Source organism: Trachinotus anak, unplaced genomic scaffold, assembly GCF_046630095.1.
Source record: "Trachinotus anak isolate AG129_WGS33_773 ecotype Australia unplaced genomic scaffold, CSIRO_AGI_Tana_v1 ptg000011l, whole genome shotgun sequence".
Classification (NCBI taxonomy): domain Eukaryota; kingdom Metazoa; phylum Chordata; class Actinopteri; order Carangiformes; family Carangidae; genus Trachinotus; species Trachinotus anak.
The window spans coordinates 15,539,971-15,566,447 of record NW_027273862.1 but is presented as its reverse complement, the minus strand read 5'-3'; the positions used below and the strand labels follow the sequence as shown (position 1 = coordinate 15,566,447).

At 40.6% G+C, this 26,477-nt stretch overlaps 2 protein-coding genes across 5 annotated transcripts in view; one reads left to right on the top strand and one right to left on the bottom strand.

Annotated features, from left to right (window-relative positions):
- Positions 1-256: 256 nt before the first annotated feature.
- mindy2 (MINDY lysine 48 deubiquitinase 2) lies at positions 257-20,337 on the bottom strand. Of its 4 annotated transcripts, none has more exons than XM_071488382.1 (9): positions 20,260-20,337; positions 15,960-16,017; positions 13,664-13,728; positions 7,663-7,821; positions 5,991-6,093; positions 4,459-4,601; positions 3,216-3,389; positions 2,128-2,322; positions 257-579 (listed from the first exon to the last, which is right to left on the bottom strand). In XM_071488382.1, exons 2-9 carry the CDS (start codon positions 16,009-16,011, stop codon positions 391-393), a joined length of 1,080 nt encoding a protein of 359 aa, XP_071344483.1. In that variant the 5' UTR covers positions 16,012-16,017; positions 20,260-20,337; the 3' UTR covers positions 257-390. The 4 variants fall into 4 exon arrangements, with proteins under 4 accessions (XP_071344483.1, XP_071344480.1, XP_071344481.1 ...); XM_071488379.1 differs by lacking the exon at positions 20,260-20,337 and adding an exon at positions 16,486-17,504; XM_071488380.1 differs by lacking the exon at positions 20,260-20,337 and adding an exon at positions 16,486-17,504 and having other exon boundaries at positions 257-576.
- Positions 19,896-26,477, top strand: part of adam10a (ADAM metallopeptidase domain 10a) — a 25,247-nt gene continuing 18,665 nt past the window's right edge. The window contains exons 1-2 of the mRNA XM_071488378.1: positions 19,896-20,110; positions 24,902-25,052. Of these exons, the coding sequence (XP_071344479.1) occupies positions 20,059-20,110; positions 24,902-25,052 (203 nt within the window). The 5' untranslated portion in view covers positions 19,896-20,058. The remainder of the gene's footprint in view (positions 20,111-24,901; positions 25,053-26,477) is intronic.

Below are 26,477 nucleotides of genomic sequence, written 5' to 3'. Positions count from 1 at the left end.
AGTGTGACATTTTGTTTCTTCAGATTATGTCTTTTGCTATAAAATATACCACCCCAGATAAACTTGACCCCACATCACAAATATAGTGCACTGTGCAACTTGTAACAAAGTTTGGCTGACTCTATGAAAGATAAGGGGTAGTTGTTGTTGTCGTGTCCCTTCCTCTGATGTCTAGGTTTAGAGGATAGCAGGCACCAGTGGTTTGGGAACAGCAGATCCTCTGTTAGTCTTGTTGCGTCTCCCCTCAATCGTTTCCTTCCCTTGTTTGTCATCAAGTGGGGGCTCCGCGTTGTGTGTCCAGTCCATGGAGAAACAAATGCTGTCCCCGTGCTCACAGATAAGCAAATGCACAAAACACTCACACGCACACTCACACAGACACGCTGTATGTTACAAAATAACACATTTGTCTTTATCCTTTGATTCTTTCTTGGCTTTGCGCTCCCCACTAGTGGACTGTTTTCCCGGGCTGGGTGTGGCTCCGGCTGCTGCTGCTGTCACAGCTCCAGCTGCTGCTCCACCTGCTCCTGCACCTCCTCTGTCCGCCTCATCTCCCTCGGCAGGTTCCTGCTGGCCCTGCTGCTCAAACGGGACAGACGACCAAAGGGGAAAAAGAAATATAATTATACAGATGTGTATATTAAAAGCAAACCTACTTATTGATCTGGAAAAAAAATATGTCTGGGTTGAAAATATGGCAAAACTAAACAAAATGAAACAAAAAACCCCAGACAAGCTTAAAAAAAAAGTGCAATGCCACATCGGTTCTGATTATGTCATTTATAGATATCGTCTAATCAGTATTCTGTGTATCTCACATAGAGGGGTTAGAAAAAGTATGTGAACCCTTTGGAATTATCTGCATTTATGTAAAACTATGTCTTAAATGTGGTCACAACAAACTCAGTCTAATTTAACTAATGAAATACTAATCATTGTATTGTTCTTGTCCATGTTGAAAACATCATTCAAACATTTTAAGTCTAGGGCTGGAAAAAGCATGTGAACCCCTCAGCTCATGACATCAGCAAAAGCTAACCGGAGTCAGGAAGTATCAAATCTGGTGTCGAATCCAGATTGGAATTGTTGGTTTGCATAAAGCTGAAAGGGTTATAAAGTCATCTCAGAGAGTTTAGATGTTCATCAGTCCACAGTCAGACAAACTGTCTATAAGTGAAGATGATTTAGTTCTGTGACTACTCTCCCTAGAAGTGGGCATCCTGCTAAGATGACTCCAAAAGCACAACACAGACACCCTGAGATAAGAGGGCTAAAGACTTATAGGGAATCATTACAGCTGGTTAACATCTCTGTTCATGTGTCTACCATACGCAAATCACGGTGCATGGTTGTCCTGCCATGGACACCACGGAGGAAGCCGCTGTTGTCCGCTGCCAAACAGCAGCTTGATACTCCACAGCGCTGCTGGGAGAATGTTTTGTGGACTGAAGAAAAAAAAGGTTGAATTGTTCTGGAAGAACATGCAGCTCTACATATGGTGTAAACCCTTTTAACACCATACACTACTGCATGCCACCATGAAAACACAGCGAGGCTGCTTTGATGCCTCTGGGCCGAGACATCATTGAGGGGAAAATGAATTCCCAAATTTATCTCAAAGGTGTTAATTTTGGATCAATGTCAAGAGAGCTGCAGCACTGTGTTTAAAGGGTGTGTTCAGTAAAGACATGAAACATTATGATTGCCTATTATTAGCTTTAGCACATTGTCTCTGTTTATACTTGTGATGATCCGATCACATTTTATGACCAATTAATGCAGAAAAGCAGATCACTGCAAAGGGTTCATTGGACTGGACTCTTTTTCTTGCCGCTGCAACGATTAGGTGTAATGACCGTCCTAGGCACCAACACTGCTCTACAGACAAAGCTTGTGTCCTGACCTCATGGTAAAGGGTGGCAACGTTACAAGAAAAAAGAATACCTCTGTCCCTTTTCATCTTCAATTCCTCCTTTAAAGTTCAAACTCTCTAATGCAGACATCAATCTGTTTCCAGAGGGTAACATCTTCCCACTATGCCACATTAAATGCCCAACATTTGTTCAAAGTCCTGCTTCTCCTCCCTCTCCCACCTGCTTCTATCCCCTTCGATCTCTCCCTCCCCACCTGTGCCTGTGCTGCTGCTGCCACTGCCGCCGCCTGCTCCTGCTCTTGCTCCTGGTAGTACTGGGAGGCTCGTCGGTCCTCCTCCTCCTGAAGCTTTTTTGCCAGCTCTAGGTCACTGATCCCCTCGGGGAGTTGCTCCCACTGTAAGTCCTGGCTTTGCTGCTCCTGCTGGAGCGATAGCGCCATCAGATAGTCCTGATAACACACATGAACATGCACAAAGAGAGAGACACATGATTTATGAGCAATGTTGCCATTGTGATGCTTATGTATATAAACTGTGTTCTTATTATGCAACAGCTGAGCGTTGTTGCTCTTCAGCCAACAAGTTATAGACCAGTCCACAATCCACAACCAGTTCCTTGCTTATTAACTCAGCACTTTTCATTTGTTGTATCATAAGTTATCCATTATATATTATGTATCCATATTATATTCAGTATGTTCTATTCTTCTCAATGTTATGTCCTTTGTCAATGTGAAGACCCAATTTCCCCACTGGGAATTACAAGTTTTCTCCAATCTAACTGTATTGATTATGAGTGCATAAATTGCCTGAATAGATTTTTCTCACCAAGCCTATCTTGTAGATAAGGAGGGTTGGGCCTGAGTGAGCAATAAAAAGTAAAAGCCCCCGTGTTCAGGTCTAGTCTGTGTGTGTGGGAACAAGGCAGACAATTTGTCAGCGAGCTCTGTGTTTGGCCCACTCTGGCCAAACAATGAGCAAACAGCTGTGAATTACAGTAAAATGCATAGGGGGACATAAACCCAATACATTGCTTAAGGGCCAGTGTGGAATTAGTGTTGTACAACGAGCCACGGATGAGAATGGAGGGGGGCACCATGCAACCCTGCGATGTGAAATTCAGCCTGCCATCTGATGTGTGTGCATCTAAAAGATTGTGTGGGGAGCCATAACACATCTATTATTTAGGAACTTTCCCTCACACTTTTATAGCCCAGGATGGGGCACAGTTCAATTTTTTGGTACACTGATGGTGTGGAAAGCACATCGTGGTTAAGCACATCAAGATGTGATGGTAGATAAATGCTGGTTCTGCTAGTCTTGCCTGCATCAGTGCTCAGACCTGGTCTATCTGATCCTGTTGGCCGCGGTACACAGTCTCTGGATCAGAAGGAGGCCGCAACCGGAACTCTGAGTCACAGAAGTTGCCATCTCCGTCAACGTTGTGCAGACTCTCCCAGACGACCTTCTCCTCCGTCAGGAAACCTTGGTCTGTAACCAGGAGGTACAGCTGGCCCTAGGAAATAACCACACACACATATCTTATCAGTGTTACACAATACACACACACACACATGATGTCACAGTTTCTACTGTTAGCACACACCCAAACAACCTGCATATGGGCGTTTATCATGTGTGACTATATGTATGTGTTGGTGCAAAAGTCTGCGGCTGAATGATTACAAGAGGCTGTGATGATGCTCTGTCTAACGTTATAGATGACACAGACAGCTTTGCTTACATTGGCATCAACACTGGGCTATTCAGAATGAGAGTACGCAGACTTCACTTCTCCTCCTGTAGACAACAGGAAAGGTCTGTCCCTGCTACAATGATATGGCGAGGCTGCTGTGGGCACGGGGCTGTTGCAGATGGGATGCAGGCATGTGTGCACTGAATGGGACCTCTTAGAGGGTCACAGTGATTGATCTAATATTGTATATCTGTTACACATAAATACATGTCTGTCACTAGTTTGGACGAATGTGTTACAGTAGGGTCTACGTAGTGAGCACTAGTGGAAAGTACTAAGGAGTTTTAGCAGAATAGGAAGAGAAACAGAGAGATGAGGGGCTTCCAAACTTTCTGACAGGTGGATGGTAACACTTAAACTAGAAACTTCTTTTTCTGAATCTTCTTCAAATAATCACTCGATCGAAATGTTAAATTAAACATTACTCTAAGGCTTTTCTGTGAAAATGAACTATTTATCAAAAATTGAACTATTTCTTACTGAATAGCCCACAGACACGCATTTAATTAAAGCGCCTTTATTCTGTTTAGCTTACAGACAAAACATAGAGCTGTCTGTTTAAGATCGCAAAGGTAGTTCTGCCGATATCTGTATGAAGATCCAGAGAGAAGCAGAAATCTAGTTTTACCTGGTGGTAATATATCTTACTCAAAAAACAATAACTGGACCTCGTAACTGAGCGGAAGAACAGATGATACCATGTTCTCCTGATCTATTGAAGTTGTAGAAAATTCTATTGAAAGCTCCCTACATGAATCCCAATCTAACTAATGCAAACAATGCAAGCAGTTATGGTGAAAGTGTTGTCAGTACTTTTTAGTGTGGTTACCTTGTATTTGATCATAGTGCTGAAGTGGTTATTCCTGAAAAAGACACACAGCTCTCCCTCCTGTACAGTGGATGTGAGCTCACATAAGCCGTGGTATGTCAGCTGAGTGGCTGTGCTGCTCAGAAACTGCTCTGCTACAATGCCTAGGATGAGAGCGAGGGAGGAAGAGACATACAGAAAAACAAAGGAGGTATTGAATTAGTGATTGATTAGCCAGTGCAGAAACTTGGACCCATGATGAATGTTCCTTGAATAATTTATTGTATCTTGGGTGTATGATTTTAGTGACAGGTTTAAATCTGACTGATTGAAATTGAGCTACACTCTGTCTGTGTCAATTGTGATACTTTTAATTTCACCTTCACCTTCCCCTTCACCTGCCACTTGCCTGCTGACCTGCAAGTTAAAATTGTTTTTAAGATAACTAATTAGTTAGCTTAGCAAGGGGCAAAAAATAACTTTCACTGGCTGCTTGTAGGTTCTCTTTTTCATTTACAAATATTTTCATCATTAGACCACAGACCACTGGATGAGTCATCTACACTATAATCAATCCCTGCTCAAATATGAACTGGTCACAGTTAATATAGTGAACCCAATATAGGCCGAGTAGCAGATGGCGATCAACATCTGCAAGACAGGACAGCATTCAACTTGTAACAAACACTCACAAACGCAGCGTGCTACTCAAAAAGACAAAGAAGCAGCTACCCTAGAATGAGCCACAATGGTGGAAACAGAAACTAACGACTGAAGACTGAAGCACATTAAAGCCGAACAACGGATCTCAGAGATGTTTCCTTTTCTCCGAGTTTTCTGAGAGTTATGTCGGCCCATCTAAAGTGGATATAAATCCAGCTCCTTTAAGCAGTGATGGGTGGCATCAGCAGCAAAGCACTTAAATCAAATCTATACTGTATATGTCGAAATAAAATAGGAAAGGAGTGAACCTCCCACATCAATATCATCATTGACATCTGCCTTGATTTGTTGGACTTGGCAGCATCCCAGCTGACAACTGCTCAGGAAAAGTTAGTGTTGAATTAGCAAATATTTAGTTGAGAAGTTACTGACAGCTGGTGAGAAAACGGTGATCCGTGGAGGTGGGTCATTTGCTGAGCAACCACATCCGTCCTGGTTTTATTTGAACTTGGTCCATGGTTTTGTGTGGAATATGTTTTCACCACACGGTCCAGTAAACATATATCTCATGTAATGCAAGTGGACACTGCTGTTTCTCTGCAAAGTTGCACTTGTGCCACTACATATGAAACAAAGAAGCTGGGGATAGTTGACTTCACTATGTAATGTAAAATTAATAGAAGGAGGATGTTCATCAAGATGTAGCTCTGAAGCTCAGGATTTTCTCTTAAAACATTTTCCCCAAAAAGCACTACTGTCTCTCTTTTTCTGCTCCCACAGGCAAGAACACAGGGGATGACAGGGAAGATATGGGGGGGGGGGGGGGGGGGGGGCAGGAGGGGAGTGGGGCAGGTCAGAAAGTACAGGGAGTGAAGAGAGAAAGGACCCACCTTCACCTGCCAGCTCGCTGTTCTCTGACTGTTTGCAGGATATTATCTTCTCCACCAGCTGGTTGTAGCTGCAGTTGCCCACTGCCTTGACAATGTCATGCATCTGCAAACAAAGATAAAAACTGTGGGAGAAAACATTCACCAGGCTTTTGTGCTGTTTCACTAAAAGCCACAGTAGATTTATACAAAATTTATAACGGAGAGAAAGATTCTGGTAACAAGGGGTTCATGCTGAAACTTTTATCACTGTGTAAACCTGATTACTTTTTGGTACAACTGAACTCTGGTACATTTACTTGCAAATTTTATTTATTTAGACCACCTGAAAAGGAGGTAGTCTGGTTCCAAGAGACCTTTGGAGTTATTAGTTTGTGGATTGTGAGGTAGTTGTAGCTATGACAGTAGTTTAAATTTTAAAGCTAAACTACTATTGAATTTACACAATCCATCTGCTGCTGTAGGAGCCGTCAAGGAAAATATGGTATGGTAACATGTATGTTTGGTGGTTAATGGTGCAATAATTGTGGTTAAGGGAACAAAACGAAACGATCGCACTCTATTTGACACCAACTACTGTATCCATTTCACATGGTACAAACACCAGGTTTTAGTCCTGTTTCTAGCTGTCTGTTTTTTTTTTTTTAAATAACATACGAGATCAAGTTTCAATTTTGACTAATAATGTTCCTAACCACCTCTTTATTTCGGAGCTCTTTATGACACGACATGACAAGATGAATAAACCCACAGGGCACAAGAAAGTTCAGTATAAGTCACCAGAATAAACTGTGTTTTGACTTTTGTAGCACCGATGTTGCAGGATGACAGTCACCAAAACAAAACTAAACATTACACGTGTCTACACCTCGCTGTTTGTTTGACATAAGCTGAGGCGCTTTCACATCTACAGTTTGGTTTATTAGGTTCAGATTAAGGAAAAGGCAGATATATGGTTACCTTTTGGTAACTTATATTCCTTATTGAGCGTGTAAGCTATAAGCATGAATTCATATGGAGCGACATATTGATCGAACAGTTTTGGCCACAGTCATCACCATTAAAGTGATCCATGTGGGGAAATCCAACAGCAAGTCGTGCTGCACTTTACAAAACCTGATGTGTTAATTCATGTTCTCTGATGTCAAGAAAAGCTCATGAAAAATAACTGATTATGACACAAAGCAGGACACTTTAACTCCTATTCAGTTTTTGATTTGTGGTATTTGTGCGACCAAGTGATAGGGCAAATATATTAATAACGCTTGTAAGACTGCTTCTTTTAAAATTCAGGACTGGCAGAATTCATGCAAATCTACAGTCACAAAACCCTGTGGTCTGCTTTGTTTTCACGGCACAAACAACCCGCACCGGTGTAACAAAATGAGTTACCTTCCAGCCTGTTAGACCGCATGTTTACTTGACCTGGTTTTTTTGTAATAAGTTAGTGTGAACACAAAACCAGACAAGAACTTCAAAGCAAGTCTGTAATTTTTTCCCCTTCATCTGGACCAAATGAACCCAACTTCAGATGTTAAAGCAACCACAGTTTTCAGTATTTCAGTATAGTGGATTTGAAAAAGAGATGTGTTGAGGATAGACAGAAGCACAACAAAACAGGTTGGCTATTAGGGAGGCACAGAAAAACAGCTGCGATGGGTAAGGTCCATCTCACCTGGGGATCAACCAGCCATCCGTGGTAAAGGGGGATGTCCAGCAGATCAAACACAATGCATTCTGGGGTGTACTCAAAGACCCGCACCCCTGTGAACTTAACATTCACATCCAGACCCGTCTGCAGTTTATGCAACACGGCCATGGCATCACTCATGTTCTAGGAAACAAGGAGGAAAAAGATAAGGGTTGTGTGATAACAATGCAGCTGAGGGATTAAATGATGTGAACCTGAGGTTTACACACACAAGTCTAAAATATGTTTGCTTATGTATTGTGAACATTATACAGAACCAAGAGTTGTGTCCAGTCCAGCTGTTGCCCTTAAGCTGTGTTCCATTTTTTACACTATTCCTGGTTGTCTGTACACTGCCAGCATAGTGGGAGATATTGAGGATTGATTTTTCTCCCTTTACAAGAAACCATTAGCAGCCATTTATGCACACACTCAACCCTTCATTTGGTTTTGTCAAATCTGTCTGCTTTACAATTATTTCATTGTGACTAAGTTGAGTTTTCATATTTACTTATTAGGTTTCACTCTGTTTACCATCAATCAACCTACAACCACAGGGAGAAAGAGAAGTCTCTGCCAGGAAAAGTCTCTGCCAGGATATCACATTTCTGTGCAAGCTTTCAGACTCATCATCATGAGACATGATATTTCCCTATGATAATATTAACTATGAGTGGACAAAATAACAAGAACACGAGACAATATAATGTAGTCCAATAGCTCTGCAATAAACACAGCCTTTGTATGATTTTCCTTTACTTTTGATGGTGGACAGTAGAAACATGGCAGGGAAGGAGGGGAGAGAGAGAAAGGAGGGATGACACTCAACAAAAGTCCTCCGCTGGACTTGAATGGACGACACTGTGACTAAGTGATCAGTAACCTAAACCTCCAGCCCACCGGGCCACCTCTAAAATGTTCAAATTTTAATACATTCATGTCCGATGATTCAGTCCTGTGGCCATTTCAAGGTTATAGTCTGTTCATTTAGACGACACTACAATATATTGGTCCATCTTTTAATGCTTTTAACATGAAGATGCAGAATTATTCCACACTGTAACAATCCACTACAGAGTTCATCCTGTAGCTCAGATGTCACTACTACCTCTAGTGAAAGCCATAGTTAGTTGAGGAGATAAAAATGGATGGGTAACACATTTAATTCACTCTTTTAGTAAGTCAGTTAGTGAGTAAATATCAACTTTATATGACTAACTCTGGTAACTTGTTGGGCCTTTCTGTCCTGATGATGGGAGATGAGTCACTGTAGCAGAAGGCCCGCATTAAGATCACACAATTTTTCACATAATTACCCCTTCAGACCATCAGAATCCACACTGCCCGTGCTATTGTACCAGACTGGATAATGTAGACAGAAACCTAGCTCCCTCATGTGCAGTATATACAGTATGCAGCTTCACACCAGGGAGGTAACATTACACAGAACAAAGACTGGAAGCATAAAGCCTGAGACAGGTTTACCATCTCATCGAGATACATTTACTGAGTAAAACCCAGAACACCCTCAAACACAGAACACAAAATAGTGTAAGAATAGCTGTTCTGGGTTTAATTAAGCCAAACCAAATTGTTGATGGAACTATAACCAGTCAGTTCCCTACATTTTACCATTGCATTCAATGTTGTGACAGTTGCACTTTCCCTAAAATGCTATGGGTATTTACAACTTTCAATAAAATAAATCTACCACCCCACTCCTGTGGGGTTTTAACTGGATTTGTTGTCTCTGGTATGCATGTTGCCTAAACAAAACTACTACAAAGAAAATACCACTCTGCTGCCTTTTGCTTTTCACTCTGAAAACATCCGAATTGATTGTAAGGCTGGTGGTTTCATCTTTTTCTGTCTACACCTGCTTCTCATGTTGAAAAAATCCACTATAAACGGCTCTGGAAAGAAGACTTTTCATTTTGCCAGTTCAATTCGGTGAGATGCAGTCAATATTTAACATATGTAATACAGATAAGCACAACTTGCTTTGTTGGAATTCTTCTTCTGTTGCTTCTGTTGTTTGCTTTGCTAAATGAATACACTAATTCTGATATTAATGTGCTTGTATGTATGTTGCTGGTCTGAATCGAATATGTTCTTTCTGTGTTTTTTTTCTGGTAGTAGAGGGAATGTTTTTAAAGGCTGTCAAAAATATACATATGTAGAAAGGATTTCCTTTATTTTGAATAAGTGACTCAAGGGTTGAACAGAATGAACTACATATATAATATACTTTATACACACATCACATCCTAAGTATGCCACATGTATACAGCACACACCTGAGAACCCAACAAAACAGACTAATTGTTGCATTATGCCTCAGAGCTATGTTTCCCAGCTGGCTCTAAACCTCTGCTGCCATTTAACTCTGAGATCAAGATAAACCTTACAGCTGAGCCCTACAACTCTATTATGAGTGTGCAATTTCCATTTCATTTCAGCTCTTTCACAATACACTACTGGAGACAGTGGCAATACAAGGAAAATTACCCAAGAGCAAAAAATACCATAATTATACAAACTGCAGATTCATTAGATCTGCGTTTATTTTAGTGTGAAGAGTTTGTCTGATTATTCTATGACCTGAATTTGCATTCATTTGCCATACTGCCATACTGATACTACAAACCTATTCTTATTAATACTGTGATACTAATTTCAACTATTGTGTATTGCTTAGCTTGCATATGAATATGAATCAGGAGGAAACCTTTTGTTTGTGAGTACGTACTATGAAATGTAATATCCATCATTTCCTCTTACTGAAGACTTTTTACCATCTTTCATGTTGTGCGATGGGTGTAATGACTCCAAATGTCACAAAATCCATCATTTTAAAAACAAATTTGCAAATGTTGACAGTGCAGAGTGTGGACTCAGTTCTCTTTCAGTAGAGACACTATACATCCAACAAGCAGTGAGCTACACCAGCTCCGGTGCAGAGAGCTGAGGTGAAAAGCCTTCAGCTGGCCCATCTGAGTGTGCGGATTAGGATGCTCATGAGCAGCAGTGATGGCAGGATTAGCGGGGCGGCGTAATGGATCACATCTCTTCCCTTTAGGGCAGAAGGCTCCAACAGCAGATGAGCGCACAGAGATCAGATGCTTGTGTTGGATGCATTTTCACGGCATAACATTAGCACAGTGCTCTGCTGAGGCCTTTCTGTATTTCACTTTCAGTCTTCAGCGGAAGTGTTTATGGTCAGGCCTGTCTGCCTCTCTCTCACTTTGAACACTTTCAACCAAAATTTGCCTGAAAACAAAAGCCCGAGTAGATCAAATTAACTGGTAGTTCACAGAATATGGTATTACAGCTCCAAGATAAAGAAAGGCTTTCATTTTATGATGGTCCCAGTTGATCACATGAAGCGGTTCCCACATTAAAGCACAATGCAGCTAACAAATTAAACTATGGTCAAGTCTTACACTATATAAATGTGTGAAAAAGAAAGAGGCCTTGCTTCTAGATTTGGAGGAATGAGCTGCTTTCTCCATGTTGCATTCTCCACCAATGTTTCTGCCAAGCAACACCATTGAGCAAGTTTTTAGTTAAGAAATACATACTACGGTTGATACTACCACAAAAATATTTAAGTCATTGCTCAATGAAGATGATTTTAGGGAATGGAACTGTCTGACATTTGTATGTTGATGAGTCTTTCTGCATTCATATAAACATCTATAGAAAATATACACAGCAGATCAATGAGCCAAAGACCAAAGACTGTAAGTCTTGTAAACTGCAGCACATCTGCAGCCACTGCTGCTCCACATTTTTGTTAGCTGTATCATCAAAATAATCTTATGTTTGTAATGTTGTCAGCCACCATTTAAATACAAAAGGAGGACAGAACACCTGTCAATATAATGCCATCCGGTGCAACGACACCACTAACTATGGCCTAAAAGTAACAGCAGAGGTGAATCAGCTCCTAGTTTTTCGAATGGGATTGCATTAAAATGAACACGTGTACCTAACACACTGATAAACCTGTGTATAGCTTTATCTCTGATCTTATAATTAGATGGATCCTGCTTGAATTAAATCAGCATCCAGCACCACAAGCTGCACAGCCTCTCCCGTTACTCATCCGTTCAATGCTTCGCTCTGTATACAGAGCTAATAAACTGAGCTGTATTTCTTTTTATGAGCTTTCATGATTGTTACTTTAAGACAAACCATTAAGACAAACCATTTCCTTTATCTCTGACATCACCATCAGCAATTTCTCATTATGTTTTTGTCTCTGTTAATGTCTGCTTTCTCATGGATTTATATTTGGAAAGCCTTTAATTTGATTAGCAGGGCGTCAACCAAACAGATATGTGTGACAACAGACTAGGGTTGAGGGCATACGCAAGATCAGAGAGTGACGCTTTTTGAAAACCACATTGAGATTCTATTTGCTTTAGTCAGAACAAAGGAAAGGGTTAAAAAACATTAGTGAACAACGCCCATTACTATGAATTACATCAAATTAAAACAAGAGGCTTCTTTAACACGATAACCCATTTCCTCCAATGGCTGAACACTCATCATGGATGAGTTGCCTTATAAGAGTGGTGTTGAGCTGGGTCCACAAAAGGAGACAAAAGCAGAGCAAAACTACACTCTCACTTCCACAGCTCCTCTGAGTAAATATTTAACAATAGCTAAAGAGCAGCCGTGCAGCTGCTATTTTAAGCCTCATACACTCCTGTGACAGATTATGTTTTTTGAGCTGAATTTATAAATAGAACTACTTCCGTTATGAACTCCTACAGCTCTTTAAAAAGTCTGGGCTGCTTCAGTTGTATTTCATAACAATCCAATAAGTGGTGAAAACACATTTCTTTGGGATGCACAGAGGAGGAAACCTTTTGTTTGATGTGTACATAAACACATCTCACAGACTTGCCGTCTTTTATATCCCAGCTTCCAGCATCCCAGAGCCCTGCCCACTGTAGTCTTCACACACTGTGTCAACCACAGCACACGGACATGAGGACACCCACATGCAACACAGCTCCCAGGCTAGTGTCTAGGATTAGACCACCATAATAACTATGCAACACAAACTCTAACCACTCCCTTACTCTAACTCTGCACGTTGAGGACACCACTGATTTATTGAAGAGGTTGTATTTTGGCTCAAGGTAAATTTAGAAAGCCATTCAGTGAGCGTCTGTGAGGAGACTGCATATTATTTTTTTCTCCTCTCTAAATGAGGGACAAGTGCGGCTTCAAATCATTCACAGATGTGCTGGTGCTCTGCCACGCAAAAGGAGGAGAGGCAGGGCACCTCCCACACCATAGGCAGGCAGTGGAGAAGGGAGGAAGCAGGGGAGCTGGAGCTCCATCTCCAAGTGCCTCTCATGGTGAGCAACACACACACACACACACACACAGCCTCAGTAATAGCTGGGAGCTGAACCCAGCCATGCGTCTCTAAGCATTCACCGCCATGCGAAACAACATAATCTGACACTCCTGACCCCTGTTGTTCCCCAGGCCTTGCAAGACATATCTTATGTAACCTATAGAGCAATGGAAAAAAAGCTAAGCTGCCGTTTATGTGGTTTGCAATCAACCCAATGCTTATTTCCATATTATGGAACATCTGCTGACCTTCTCTGCTACCTTTATGTAAATGTGCAAACCTGCTTTAGGCATGCAGCTATACTGAATGTCTGTGTGCCACATCAGAGAAGTGTGCGTTGCACATTGTGATCTGTGGTGAAAATGTATCAATAACAGCTGCGATATAACATCTGAAAAATTTTTAATGTGTCAGTGAGAGCTCATGTTAAACTTGCATAGTTATGGTTCCGACACAGAAAGCGAGAGAGGAGACAAAGAGCGAGTCTATTCCAAAAGCCCTGCGCTCCTCAAGTACCATAAACAGTCAGCAGCTTACAAATGCATACACATTGGCAAAAACACATGCCTGTTTAATAATAATATTCCGCATTGATTAGGCAGGCCTTACCTGCTCGTAGTTTAGCCGCTGAGCCTCTGATATCTCTTTAGGCTTGGTTTCCAGAATGTAGTCTCCTGCAGAGGGACAGAAAGAGAGATAGGTTGCCAGATATGTTGAGTTACATTTTACTGGCAGAGTGAAACAATCACAACAACTTGCTTGGCACTGATTATTACTATGGATTCCTAGCTTAAGCAATTGTAGAGGATACTCATTGTGGGTTTTTTTTTTTAGAAAAGGCTGTGCCAAATATGTAGGATCCTTTGAGTCATGTCCACTGTGGTGACAACTGAGATCTGTGTCGACTCAGCTCTGTGGCAGCACGGGCTGTGGCAGAGAGCACAGCCTGGCAGATGTCTGGCTCCTGCTCTGTTCAGCACTACAAACATGCTGCAACATTTAAAGCGTTTCACACACTTTGAAGGGCAAGAAAAGCCATGAAAAGACATTCTTGCTATTGCTGTGAAAGTTTTATTGCGGTCTACTCCTGACTTTTGAAACTGTGGTGTAAGTATTTTTCAGAGAGTTTCACAGAGAATCATTAATGTATTAGGAACTGGCGAGAGTATCACGCTGCACTGTCAACACAAACTTTTCCTGAGAATTACTCTGAGGAATGCCATCGACTTCTTGTCATCAGCGTTAAGTGAAAACAGATACACACGGAGATTAAAAAAAATGCTCTCATGTATTTTCCTAAAGCAAATAGAATGAATGCAGTATATTCATTGAAAAGTATTTTTTCTTGTAAGTAAGGCTTTATGATTTTTTTTTAATAATTGTAATGGCTGACCCAGAAAGGCATGATGATTTCTATGTGCGCATGCTGTGAGAAATAACTGCCCAATCTTAAACTAGCTTATGTAAGCATAGAATATAGTTAATGTTACAATGAGCAGGTTTTTCAGGATTTTGCGCAGCAAACATACACTTTTTTAACTGAAAAAAGTGGAGTTAGGCTCATAAACTCTGTAGCTGTGGTCTGGGACATATGAACTTAAGTTTCACAAGATGATTGGACTGACCAATAGACATGCTGCTGGTGGCAGTTTAAAAAAAAAAAAACTCCTCTGACTTGTTGTTATGCTGTCACCCTAGATGAAGATTTTAGTGCAAGTCAAGATTTTTTCCAGCAGGGGGCAAGCCAGCTGAGTGGTTTTACTACAGTATGTCGACAACAAGGAAAAACCCCTAACTGTTCTGCTCTCCACTGGACTGTGAACTCACTCTGGCCCTCCCTTAATGTCTGTATCTGTCAGCCTTTGGATCATGGTCATGCTGCTGCTGATTGCCCCCCCCGACTTTAAATGACACATTTGAACTTCATCACCCATTGTCACCCCTGCTGTTTGTGTCTACGTGTTATGACAAACTGTACTGAGTTTAGAAGTCATCCAGCATCCCCTGGACATTACACAAGTTCAGCTTTGTGTGCTGTAAGTGAACTTATGGTGAACTCATGCTTCTGTGTACCAGACAAGATAATTAATGAAGTGATAAAGATAACGTTATTTATTATTTCACTGTGATTTTTAGAGATGAGACTTGGATCACTATTTGAGCCATGACAGCTAACAGACACAAATAAGCTCAACAATCACTGTGAGGGACAGTCTGCCATAAAACAGGAGTTCACATATAGTGCTGTGATGTAGAACATTTTAGTCTTCTAATGCCAGTGGATACTGAAGGCCCTGATAGAGCTGACAGGGGACACTAGTGAGGACTGGCTCTACCTCTGAAGAGCCCCTGCTGTAATCAGACCCTCTGCTTTGATATTGTAGAATAATTTTAGTTATGGAGGGAAGGAGACAGCCAGAAAGAATAGATATCTCTTGAGATATCTTCCTTTGCAACAGCAGGGGGTTGGCTCAATGGGGTTTCCCCTGCTCTGGTCTCTACCTCTATATATATATATGTTTGTGTATATATATATCTGACCTTAAGTACTGTATGTATCCACTCATTTGAGGGGATGTGAAACACAAGAATGTTTACTAGGTTGCTGGAACTCTGTGCCAGTGGCTTTATATTTTAGTATGTTTACAAGTGTGGACTTGTGGGCAACACTTATTCAACTTGCTGTGGCTCTGTAAAAGCAGACCAATGAGGTATATAGTTTATTTATTAGACTTTATAAATTTGTAATTTTCTGCCAGTTCAAGCCAAGTGGAAAAAACAAACAGAGGAGGACCAGATTCAATGGGGTTACATGGCGTAATAACTCATTACATTTTCCCCTTCGATCAATGATGATGCATCAACTTGCTCTTGTGTAACAGGCTTAACGGCAACAAACACTCACCAAGATATTCCATGAGCTGCTCAGCAGTTATAATTTCCATCATGGGTGGCATTTTAACCTGCAACAGAGACACACGGGCACTCATTGTTTATTCATTAATTACTTGTTTATCAGGCAATGCCCTGCAACAAAAGTTAACCAAAACAGGACAAAACCGTTTATTGTTGAGACTTCAGTCAGTAAAACACCTTGCATCCCTCCTCAGCATTCAACATGCGCTGACATGTTGAAATAAATCCACATCTCATGCTAAAATTGAGTAATCGTATATGAACATGTCTTGACAGATTATTTTCTTGACAGGACGAGCGTAGGGATAGACAGGAACCAGGATTTATAAACTAAATCTATTGTTAGATGTGTATGTTAACCCTTAGCAAATCTAAATGTTAAATTATACAAATGTTCAATTGTAATTACATAAAATAACTCTTGATAGATCTCAGAGCTACCTTATGAAACACGCCTATTTGTATTAAGTTAGAATTAAGTTTCTATCGATCCATGCTGTTCTTAGAGCCTTTACCTTCCATGCAAGCAGAAGGACATTCATAATTGCCAGTAATGGACAAGGGCCGTTCTCGTTTTGGGTGATGATCGGCGTATTCTCCTCCCTCCACTTGATCCACTTGATGTGGTATATAGACTGGCCGGCGGACCGGTCCTTAATGCACGAAGTCTTTGTCCCATCGGCCCCATACTCGTTCTGCAGAGCGAGGGCAAGCCCTCTGTCCTCCAGTCCCTCGCTGTTCAGGTCGGAGCTGGGGCATGAGTTGAGGTTGGAGAAGGACTCTAGTGAATCTATGCTTCGGGACTCTCCGCCGAGGCTGGGATCGGGGTCACTCCCACTCGGCAAACCCTCCGATAAGCTGCGATCACCGGACAGCCCCAACTTGACGTCTGCTGTGATTGCACTGTCCGGACACAGATGAGTCGGCTTGGCAAGTTTTGACGGTTCACTATCTCCACATGCCAAAACCTCAGCCCCAACATCTGTGCTCTCCTTAGCGGGAGGTGAGGACGGGCCATCGGTTTTGTTGTTTACTAACTTTGAGGCACCACCCTCTCTATCTTCTGCAGCCACCACCGACTCATGCCCCATCCCGTTACTTATCCGATCCCCAGACCCCGACCACGATTCGCTCGCTTCGATGTCCTTCTTCTTACCCTCCTGTACGGAGAGGACTTCGGCCGCTTCTGGCACGTCGGACTTCCCGGCACTGGACGTGTCATTGGCGGCGCTGGGAGCACCAACATTTGTGGTGCTGTCATTACAACTAACGTTAACCAAAGTACTGTGAGGAGCCTCACTATTCTTGCATTTCTCGGCTGTTCCTTTCACTCCGCCGACAACCGCAACATCACCCATCTCTGTCGCAATCGTGGCACACAAAGAGCTTCCGTCAGTGTCTCGATGCAGGTTTGCATTTTTCTCCATTTCGATCTACGGGCTGTCGACAGATTTTAGCTAAATTGCAGCAGCAGCAGCTTCGTTCCCAAAGACGCCATGACAACTCTGCGAGTGACGTCATCAGAGTGAATTGCTTTCAGGCCGAGCAAGGGGGCGGTAGAAAAACCAACTGGCAGGCGGTGCTGCGTTTCGGTGCCCTCGTATTCTGTAAAATTACTCAGTTTTTGCCCATCCGGGATAAGTCTTCATATTTTTATACTATTTCCTATAAATTTATATAAGTCAACGGATAGATTTTAGCTACTTTTTATTGATGATTCATTAAAAAAGGCCGAATTCTGTATCTTCGAGTTAACTGTGTTTCCGACAGACAGTGACCATTTTATTCATTTTAGACGCTTTATTGATGTTGATAACCGAGTCTGTCCTAAGGATATAAAGCTGAGGCGGATGACTTTCGGATTTCTAGAGCATGTGGTCTATCATGAATTTTGACACTATTTAATTACTTACCATGCCTATCTTCAAACTCATAGGCAAGATAAGAGTTAGTGTATATAAGTTGTTAAACTTTAAAAAATATAATCTCAAACATTTGTACAGTGTGTAGCAGTGTATCTGAATGCATCTTCAAACCGCTGGAACATTTGACGGCCCCTTATTACGAGGGTCCTTGAACGTAGCATAAAGACAACTTGCCGTGGCCGTGACAGCCTTACGTACTATGCTTACGTACGCGTGTACGCGCATTTGTGAGCTCAGTATAGTCTCGCGTAGCCAGATCTCTCGAGATTTTGGAAACGACGAGGAAGTTACTAGTTGAGAGTTTGAACAAAGATACCACGAACATCTTTCTCTTATCTTTCTCAGCTTCCACTGGTTTAAACCACGGTGGTTTGAACTCGAGTTCCCCCTAATCCTTTATAACGTTTAAATGTTCCTGTTTTCTAAATTTGGGGCGTTTAATTTCTCCGGACTTCCAGTGCACATATAGGCTATAGACACAGGGTAAAGGGGTTATTTTGACTGGCCTGTCAATCCACATGCAGTAACATTTTAGAGTCACTGGGTGGCAGCAATTCCTAGACCGGACAGAGGAGGAGCATGGGCACTCTTTCCCGATAGAGCTGTACAGGTACATCAAATCAGACTTTCTATCAGACTGCATAACAGTCCTTCCTCCAGCAGAATATGGGGACACACATCAGTCTGTTTGACCTGGCCAGGTCTTAGGACATAAAACATCTGATACAACCAGACACAGAAGCAACAAGAGGTGGCTGAGAGGACTGTAATGACACGTTATAAAAGATTTACCGGTGTCAAATCACATATCTATGTGTGTTGTTAGTGTTTTTATTCAAAGATAATTTGTGTAAAGTGCAGAGACTTGACATAACTTGTGGCCTTGTGGCTGACAAACGAAACCAACCAGGAAATCAATACTTTTTTTTTTCACCGCTGGCAGCAGTATGTAAACATACTTCATCTGCTTGTAAAAGTAATTGTAATTGTAATTGTGTGATTTTCATCTACTCTCTTATCATTCTGCTGTCTACTTAGTTAGTGTTAGTATTGTGAGCTTTCATAAACAATTGGCCTCATGGGTGGGAAAAAAAGAAATGTGAATGACTAAAATGATCAATCTCTAATCTAACAGATACCAAACTTTCAGGAAATGTGTAATAACTGATTTCCTGTACAGCTAGAATACTTCCATCTTTTACAATTGTGCAACTATGGCAAACAATGGTTACTTGCTCAATAATTATATCTTTATTCATACAAGTTGTTCCAGTGAGAATCTCTTTTACCTCTGCACCCTACTAATGCACATGTCAATAAAAGAGAGTTTAAAATAAATTCAAACATATAAAAAGAAATCTGGTTTAAAACAAACAGCAAAATGCATTTAAATAAAGCATTTAACTATCAGATCAGATGTGTATTGTTTTATAAATGTATTGGGGGTGAGTTTTGCAATTAATTGAAGTGTGTTGAAGAACTTCGATAGAAAGTGATATTTTTCTTAAATATCTAAATAACTATATGCTATTTTAAAGTAGGCCTATATATATATATATATATATATATATATATATATATATATATATATATATATATATATATATATATATAAAGTAATTAGAAATAGATGGTAAATACGGAAGTCCTGATTTAAGGCAGTAAACAACTGGTCGGTGGGTGATGGTGAGTGATGAAAACAGTGCTCGAATAGCAGCTTGCAGCATGTTTTCAGGTTGGTTGCAGAGAAGTTCATGTCACAGCGTTTTGTTGCTCTTTTGTGTATCTAGTGTAGAAGTAATTTGTTGTTGTTCTTTATAGTCGCTCAACCTATAACTACCATCGTAGCTTGGTGATGGGTGCGTCCAAGCTCTCTTGGCAGGCAACAGCGGAAGGGAGGAGCGCCTGTCTGTCTGTGTGTCGGCCTGTCTGTCTGTCTGTCTGTCTGTCTGTCTGTGTGTGTGTGTGTGTGTGTGTGTGTGTGTGTGTGTCTGTCTGACGTTGGGCTGGCTGCTGAGACAGGCGCAGCCGGTGTTTGTGATGAGAGCCAGCTAACTAGGAAGGGCGGCTATACCTTTAAGTGAAAGAAAAACGAAACAAGAAGCAATCAACGTTACCGCCTGGTCGCTTTGCTGGTTCACTGGGCTTACAGGGAATTTCGATATGATATTTGTTAAACTAACTCTAATTCTTTGCTTCCTACACGATATCACAGGTAAGTTTGTCACCGATTCACAGCGAAAGGAAAGTGTTGAGTGATCGTCAGTGGAGCTAGCGCTAATCGGATCAGCCAGTTGGACTCTGGCTACCTAACTTGCTAGCTAGCTGGCTAATGTTATAACTGTTGTGGTTGTGGCTCCTTACCTGTGTTTATTGTCACAGTGTGTACATAGGCCAGGTTAGCCAGGCCTTATTGACTGGATGTCAGGCTACTTTCCTCTGGGTGACACAAATGAAGTACTCTCATGGCAGAACAGCATGTGTTTTTTTTTGACAGTTACTGACTGTTAAACTAACATTACAGCGCTAACAGTCTTCAAACACACGCCAGAGCCGTGGGAGTGTAGCTAATAGACTCGGAAGTCACAGATATTCACCGATGTTTGAACCATTTCAAGGCAACTGGATAAACGTTAAGTTTAGCTGCGCTGGAAAAGGCAGCGTGTATATTTAAGACAGGCTCCCATGTAGATACATGATATGCTCCGCTGCTGCGGCGTTTGACAGCTACTCCATCTCCACAAAGCAAACCTGTAAGCTAAATGTGTTTTTAAATGTTCCTCCACTGACCTGTAACACAACCTTACTGAAAGTTCCTCTGGTACACTGGTGTTGTGGACAACCGCTGAAAACGCACACGATGTCAAGTCGCTTTAATACCGTTTCCTAATCATACCAGGGTTGAGTAACAAATTTAGTTTATTGCGATAGTTGTCGAAGTACCTTCACAGTAAGTTTATCATAGTTTCCAGGCCTCAGTACATTACAAGCCGAGCAAAACCTTCAGTGTCGTCTAGCTGATAAGACTACAAGTAAACAAATTTAACCTGAAGGTAGTGTCTCTCCGCCCAGATGATGGAAATATAATGCTTATTGGTGAGGGACTTTTATACAGTTGTGTAAATCCTTCGCACATATTATAACAAAATTCGTTCAGAATTGCTGAGAGTGCTGGTTGAAACTGTGTGCACAGACAGATATTGGTAAATATAAGTAAATAACATGGTCATACTAATGGGAATAGATGCAGCAATTCAATGTGTTTTAACATTCTCTTATAACTCTTGAGGACACTGCGAGATGATTGAGTTATGCAAAAGGATGCTGCACAGATTCAAAACCCATCAGCTCAAGTCACTTTAAAGTGAAAGATGAAGCAGTATCCAAAACCACGACAGGAAAACCAACTATAGATTTTTTTTTTTCAATGTTACTGACTATGCATGTTTCTCTTCACATGCTTCATTAAACATTGGTGCATGTAAGCTTGACTGCTTTTCATAAAAAGTTAAAGTTAAGTTTTGTATGTTGACTTTGTCTTTCAGGGACATTTTTTCTTTTTAACTTCAGTTTACAAAAGCCTTAATTTATGATCGGTTTCAGATATGTTTCACGGTGGTTACCCTTTTGTCTGTTCATACACAAAGTAACTTGATGTGTTTAACACCTTCACTGTACAAGCTTTGATTCGGGTGAGGTGCACTGAGACAGGCACACTGGAAAAAGCTATGTGAATGTGAAATGTAGCTTGTGAACATTGTACAGCTCAAATATGTGTCTGAGGAAGTCAGTGTTTCTGATAAACAAGGTCATCTCACTACTGACACAGCTGCTGTTACTTGGTCTGCTCACAGTGGATGGTTCATTGCAGATAATTTTCTTGGGAAATGAAGCATGGAGATTTGTTATGGACTGTTCTAGTCAGATCTGATTCTTGCACGTTACAACCAACCCCCTTACTGTTATTTTCCATTGCTGTACGATGCTCAATGTTGAGGAGAGACATTTAAGTTGCGATGAGCTGTGGGGTTTCTGTTGTGTCGTGTTAGCTAGTCTGCCATCATCCAGCATGTATGGTAATAACCCTCAAGGCTCAGATCTGTTGTGATCCATACTGTTACCACCTCCTCTATTCCTGTCAGCAATTTCCTGTCTGTCAAGAATTGCACTTCACGGTTCACTGGGGCACTTGGGGCTGAAACTGATTGCACTGAAATCATGATGACATTGCCTTTATGGTGAAATTGACTGCCAGTTATTTCTCAGTTTTGCTGTCTACCCAGAAATTTCAGCTACTGTCTCTTAGTGAGATGATCTAGGCCTAAACAAAGTAGGATTGATGCGTTACTGTCAGGTGATGATTTAGTATATTTGAAGTTTAGGGACTGCAGGGATGGTCGTTTAAAGTGAATGCTGCGTCTCAGTCTGTGGAAATATTGTAACACCAGTTGAGCCCCATGGTTGAGTGTTAGAGTTTGAAAAGTAGTCTGGAACATTGGAGCAGAAAATCCTGAGTCTCCCTGATTTATTTTTATTTTTTTTACTTTCTGCTTATTCTGTGCCTCTATTTGGCTGTTGACATTAGAGATGTGTGGAATGACTTACAGCAAAGGTCCTCACAGTCAAACAGGGGACATTGCAGTTCATGGTCAACACCTTAACCTCTCAGCCATAGGATGCCTCATTTTCCCTGAGTTTGGACTTAACCGATTTGGTTAACCTGTAGTAATCCTCTTAATAACTTACATTTTGTTGTTGTCCAGTGTCAGCCTCTGTATTAAAGGATGTGTCCATCTACTTGGGAGTGACAGCTGGTTTCCTTGTTGTCTTTGTTGTGACTGTAGGAAATAAGTGTTTGTTTTTTCTTTTTCATTTTAAACAAAACTGTTGAGAAGCCACCTGTCTTTATGAGTACCTTTGCATACACACTAATAACTAATAACTTTTTATCATATTCGGTTGTGATGTTTACGTGTAAAACAGTAAACTGGTTACTGGTTGCCTTATAGATGATTCTATCATTGCCCAGGTTACAGACTATCTAGGTGTGTCAGTCGCCATCATTTCCCCACGCATGGAATTGCCTCAGCATTTTGCAAGTGCAATAAACAATAATCATTTTTTCCACTGAATAATCAGTGACAGACTTTAACTTCAGTATGTAAAATGACTTTGTGTTATTTTTATCTAACACCTATGTGAACTATGTACCTGTGACAGAAGTGTCACTGTAGTTTTTTATTTCAGTCAAGCATATTCACGGTTCCAAAAACTGAGGGCTTATTCAGGTATCTGAAACCAGGATATATATTTAGGATATTTACAGGCTCAAACAAATTGCTCACTCCAATAGCCCTGATAATAATCAGGATGCTACTGTGCATGTAAAAGCACTATAGTTGCTACATTCTTTTATATGATATATTTGTTTCTTTAAAAAAAATTTTTATGTGAGCAGAAATGTCGGATTTATTGCGAAGTTATTACACAGATGACCATCTGTTTATAACTTAGCTTTGTGCTGTCACATTATTACATATTAATGGAGTTGTCACATCCCACTGAAAAGGCCTGTCTGGGGAGTCTGAGCTGGCAGTGTTTGTTTTGTGTACAAAATCAACATATTCACTGATAAATTACTAGCTCACTCTCTCACGGCTAAACACTTAATGTTGTTTGTCAGGCTGGTTGTTTGTAGTTTTCTGTCATTATTCTCATTTACAAAGAAGGGCTAAAGAGGCTGACTGTTGGAATATTTTCTCCTTGCATTCATGGACATGTTACTACTAGCCTGGTACAGCCTCTCCCTGTTTGGGGAGTTGTGACTCCCACCACATGGAAGCCCTACAGTAATGAACAAAACAGTGCAGTAGAATACAGGGAAGGTGGAGCACCTACATCCTTTTTGGCCTCTGGGAGTCTCTTAGTAATGTGGATATTTCCAAGGCTTGTCACTACAGAAGCTTAGAGCCCAGTGTTGGTCTCGGCTCTCTAAATTGAGCTCTTGCTAATAAACCTATGTTGAAAGCCCTAGTTTGTTGCTCACAGCAGTTTTTCTTCTTATAACCCAAAACTCGAGACTGATATTTAGTTTGTAGCATTCTGTGTTGCCTTGGAATGTAGATTAGCATTTGAACAGCCTGCAGCAAACTCAGCCACTGAGCTCGCACAATGACATACAGTACTACTGAAACAGAACCTCAGTCACCTGATGGGCACCACATGCTCCTCACTTGTGCTTTAAAGTGACCGCTTTCTTTGTCTTTGTGAAAAGAACAAAGAAAATGGTCAGTATAAAAGCCAACAGGATTACCTCTGTGGGGTCACATCAGTAAACTGAATAAGCCTGTTAAGCATATCTCGTGAGTGACAGCTTGTACTATAGCTGTAGAGAGAATCATTGCTCATTTCTCAACCTGGCTGCATAAGACTTTTTCATGAAAACATTTTGACATGTCATAGTAGTAAAATAATAGAATAAATGATGGTCGGATTCCACTTAGCTTCTTAAGTTTCAGGGCCCTGGCACTGTGCATGCTGGCTCATAGCATAAATACACTTGAATACACTTGAATAAAGCAGAGCTACAATTAATGTAATAAGTAACACTTTTTATTAGTATGAAATATTGAAATGTCTGTTGCGATATTTGGATATTCTCTCAGGTGTATAGGTGCAATTGTTTTTTTCTTTTTTATGTGTCCTTTAAAAGGAGTGCTCACTACTGTTTTGTCAGCCCATTAACTGAAATAAAATTATTGAATGACTTAAGACATGAGGTGACTCATTCACTGTTTTTACCAATAGAATACTGCCTTTTTCTAGAAATAGTTGGGGTTGGCAAGTTATAATATCAGTCCGTTGTATTAGTCAAATTCTATACAAGATGGATATTAACGAGACCTAGAATCATATCAGAATATCAACACAAAATGTGGATTTCCTTTACTGCCTTGCAGCAGATATTTGTTGACAAATATTGATGAGCCGCTGAATTCTCTTTCAGGTCAGTTTGAGAACCCCTTGAACAAATATATTCGCCATTATGAAGGTCTGTCATATGACACAGAAGCCCTGCACAACAGTCACCAGAGAGCCAAGAGGGCACTCTCTCCTCAAGACAGGACTGTGCACCTGGATTTTCAAGCACATGGAAGGTCAGTTTGAGTACAAACACACACAATCCTCCTCACTTATCTCTCTCTTTTTGTCTTCCAGTGTAACCTCATAGTATGCCACTTATAGTTTTTTTTTTTGTGAATATCTTTGTCCTACCCTATGCACTGTAATTGTGAACACAAGATGCAGTAATAGTTTTATAAAATACACCCACAAATAAATATTATTGTATTGTAATATTATATTATTGAATATTAGAATATTTTAAGGAACATTGTTAAGTACTGTTAATTCTTTCCCATTCATTTAATGTCATGTCTGTTAATGACATTTAGCTTGTCTTTTTTTTTTTACCTTGACCTATGCCTCACTGGCCTTATTATTTGTAGTTGCCATGTCATCACCACAACATTATATATATTCTTTTGCATTAATTATTAGCTGCCAGTACATTTGAATGAATGTTCATTCAGTTCTCCCATCGTTTATGGCCCAATAATAGTATTTCCTTATTGAAGTGTCTGGTTATATAAGAACTGTATCTATCTCTTTGTGATTCTGTTTTTAACAACAATTCATTTTAGATTATCTATCTTTTGTCAAGGCCAGGTTTTACAGTGTCTGAGTACAGTGGTGCCACCCATGTTTTGGAAACAGATGATTTCAAGCACCAACACTGTTTAAATATTTTCAGATTTGTATCAGCAGAGTTCTTGTCACTTGGTAATAAGCGACAGTTGGCTGCAACAGAGTGCGTGTGAGAAAAATATTTGCACATAAATTGCTTACAAGACTGTAGCAAGAAAATAAATGCTGGTAAATTCCCAGTTCTGTCGCTCTGTACTCCTCCACAGCCGGCCATTTTGTAAATGCTGTCTTAACAGTCCATGTATGATTTCATTAATGAAGCTACTAACATTGAAAGCAACAACTGATTTTGAAGATAGTTGCGATTGTTTTCATATAATTCTGAAGCAACATTGAGATACTTGTATTTTTTTTTTTTTTTTTTTTTTTACCTGTGAGCTATGTTATGACTATGTGAGACTGGTAATTGAATTTTTACCAAATAAAAGCAAAAACGAACATTTTTTACTCACATTTCTGATTCAGACACTGTAGATGCTTCAAGGAATCAAAGACATTGTTCAAAATGTGATATGCTACAACTCCAGGGAAACAATGAGTCAGACTTGCCTTTCCCATACTAGACCCCAGCTTAGGACTGCACAGTGTTTCAACACGTGACATAGAAAATGTGGATGAGCTGGCTTGCTGTAACTCACCAACAATAGTTTTTTGTTTTCTGTTGCCTTCAATTTAAACACAAATATCGTCTCTTCAGTATTCAAATAGAGACATGTACAAATACATACACATGCACACACAGTAAATTATATTTTAATATACTCTTGTAATCCCAGTTCAGTTCTGGGGCTGATCTTGCTAATGGGAAATCTCTT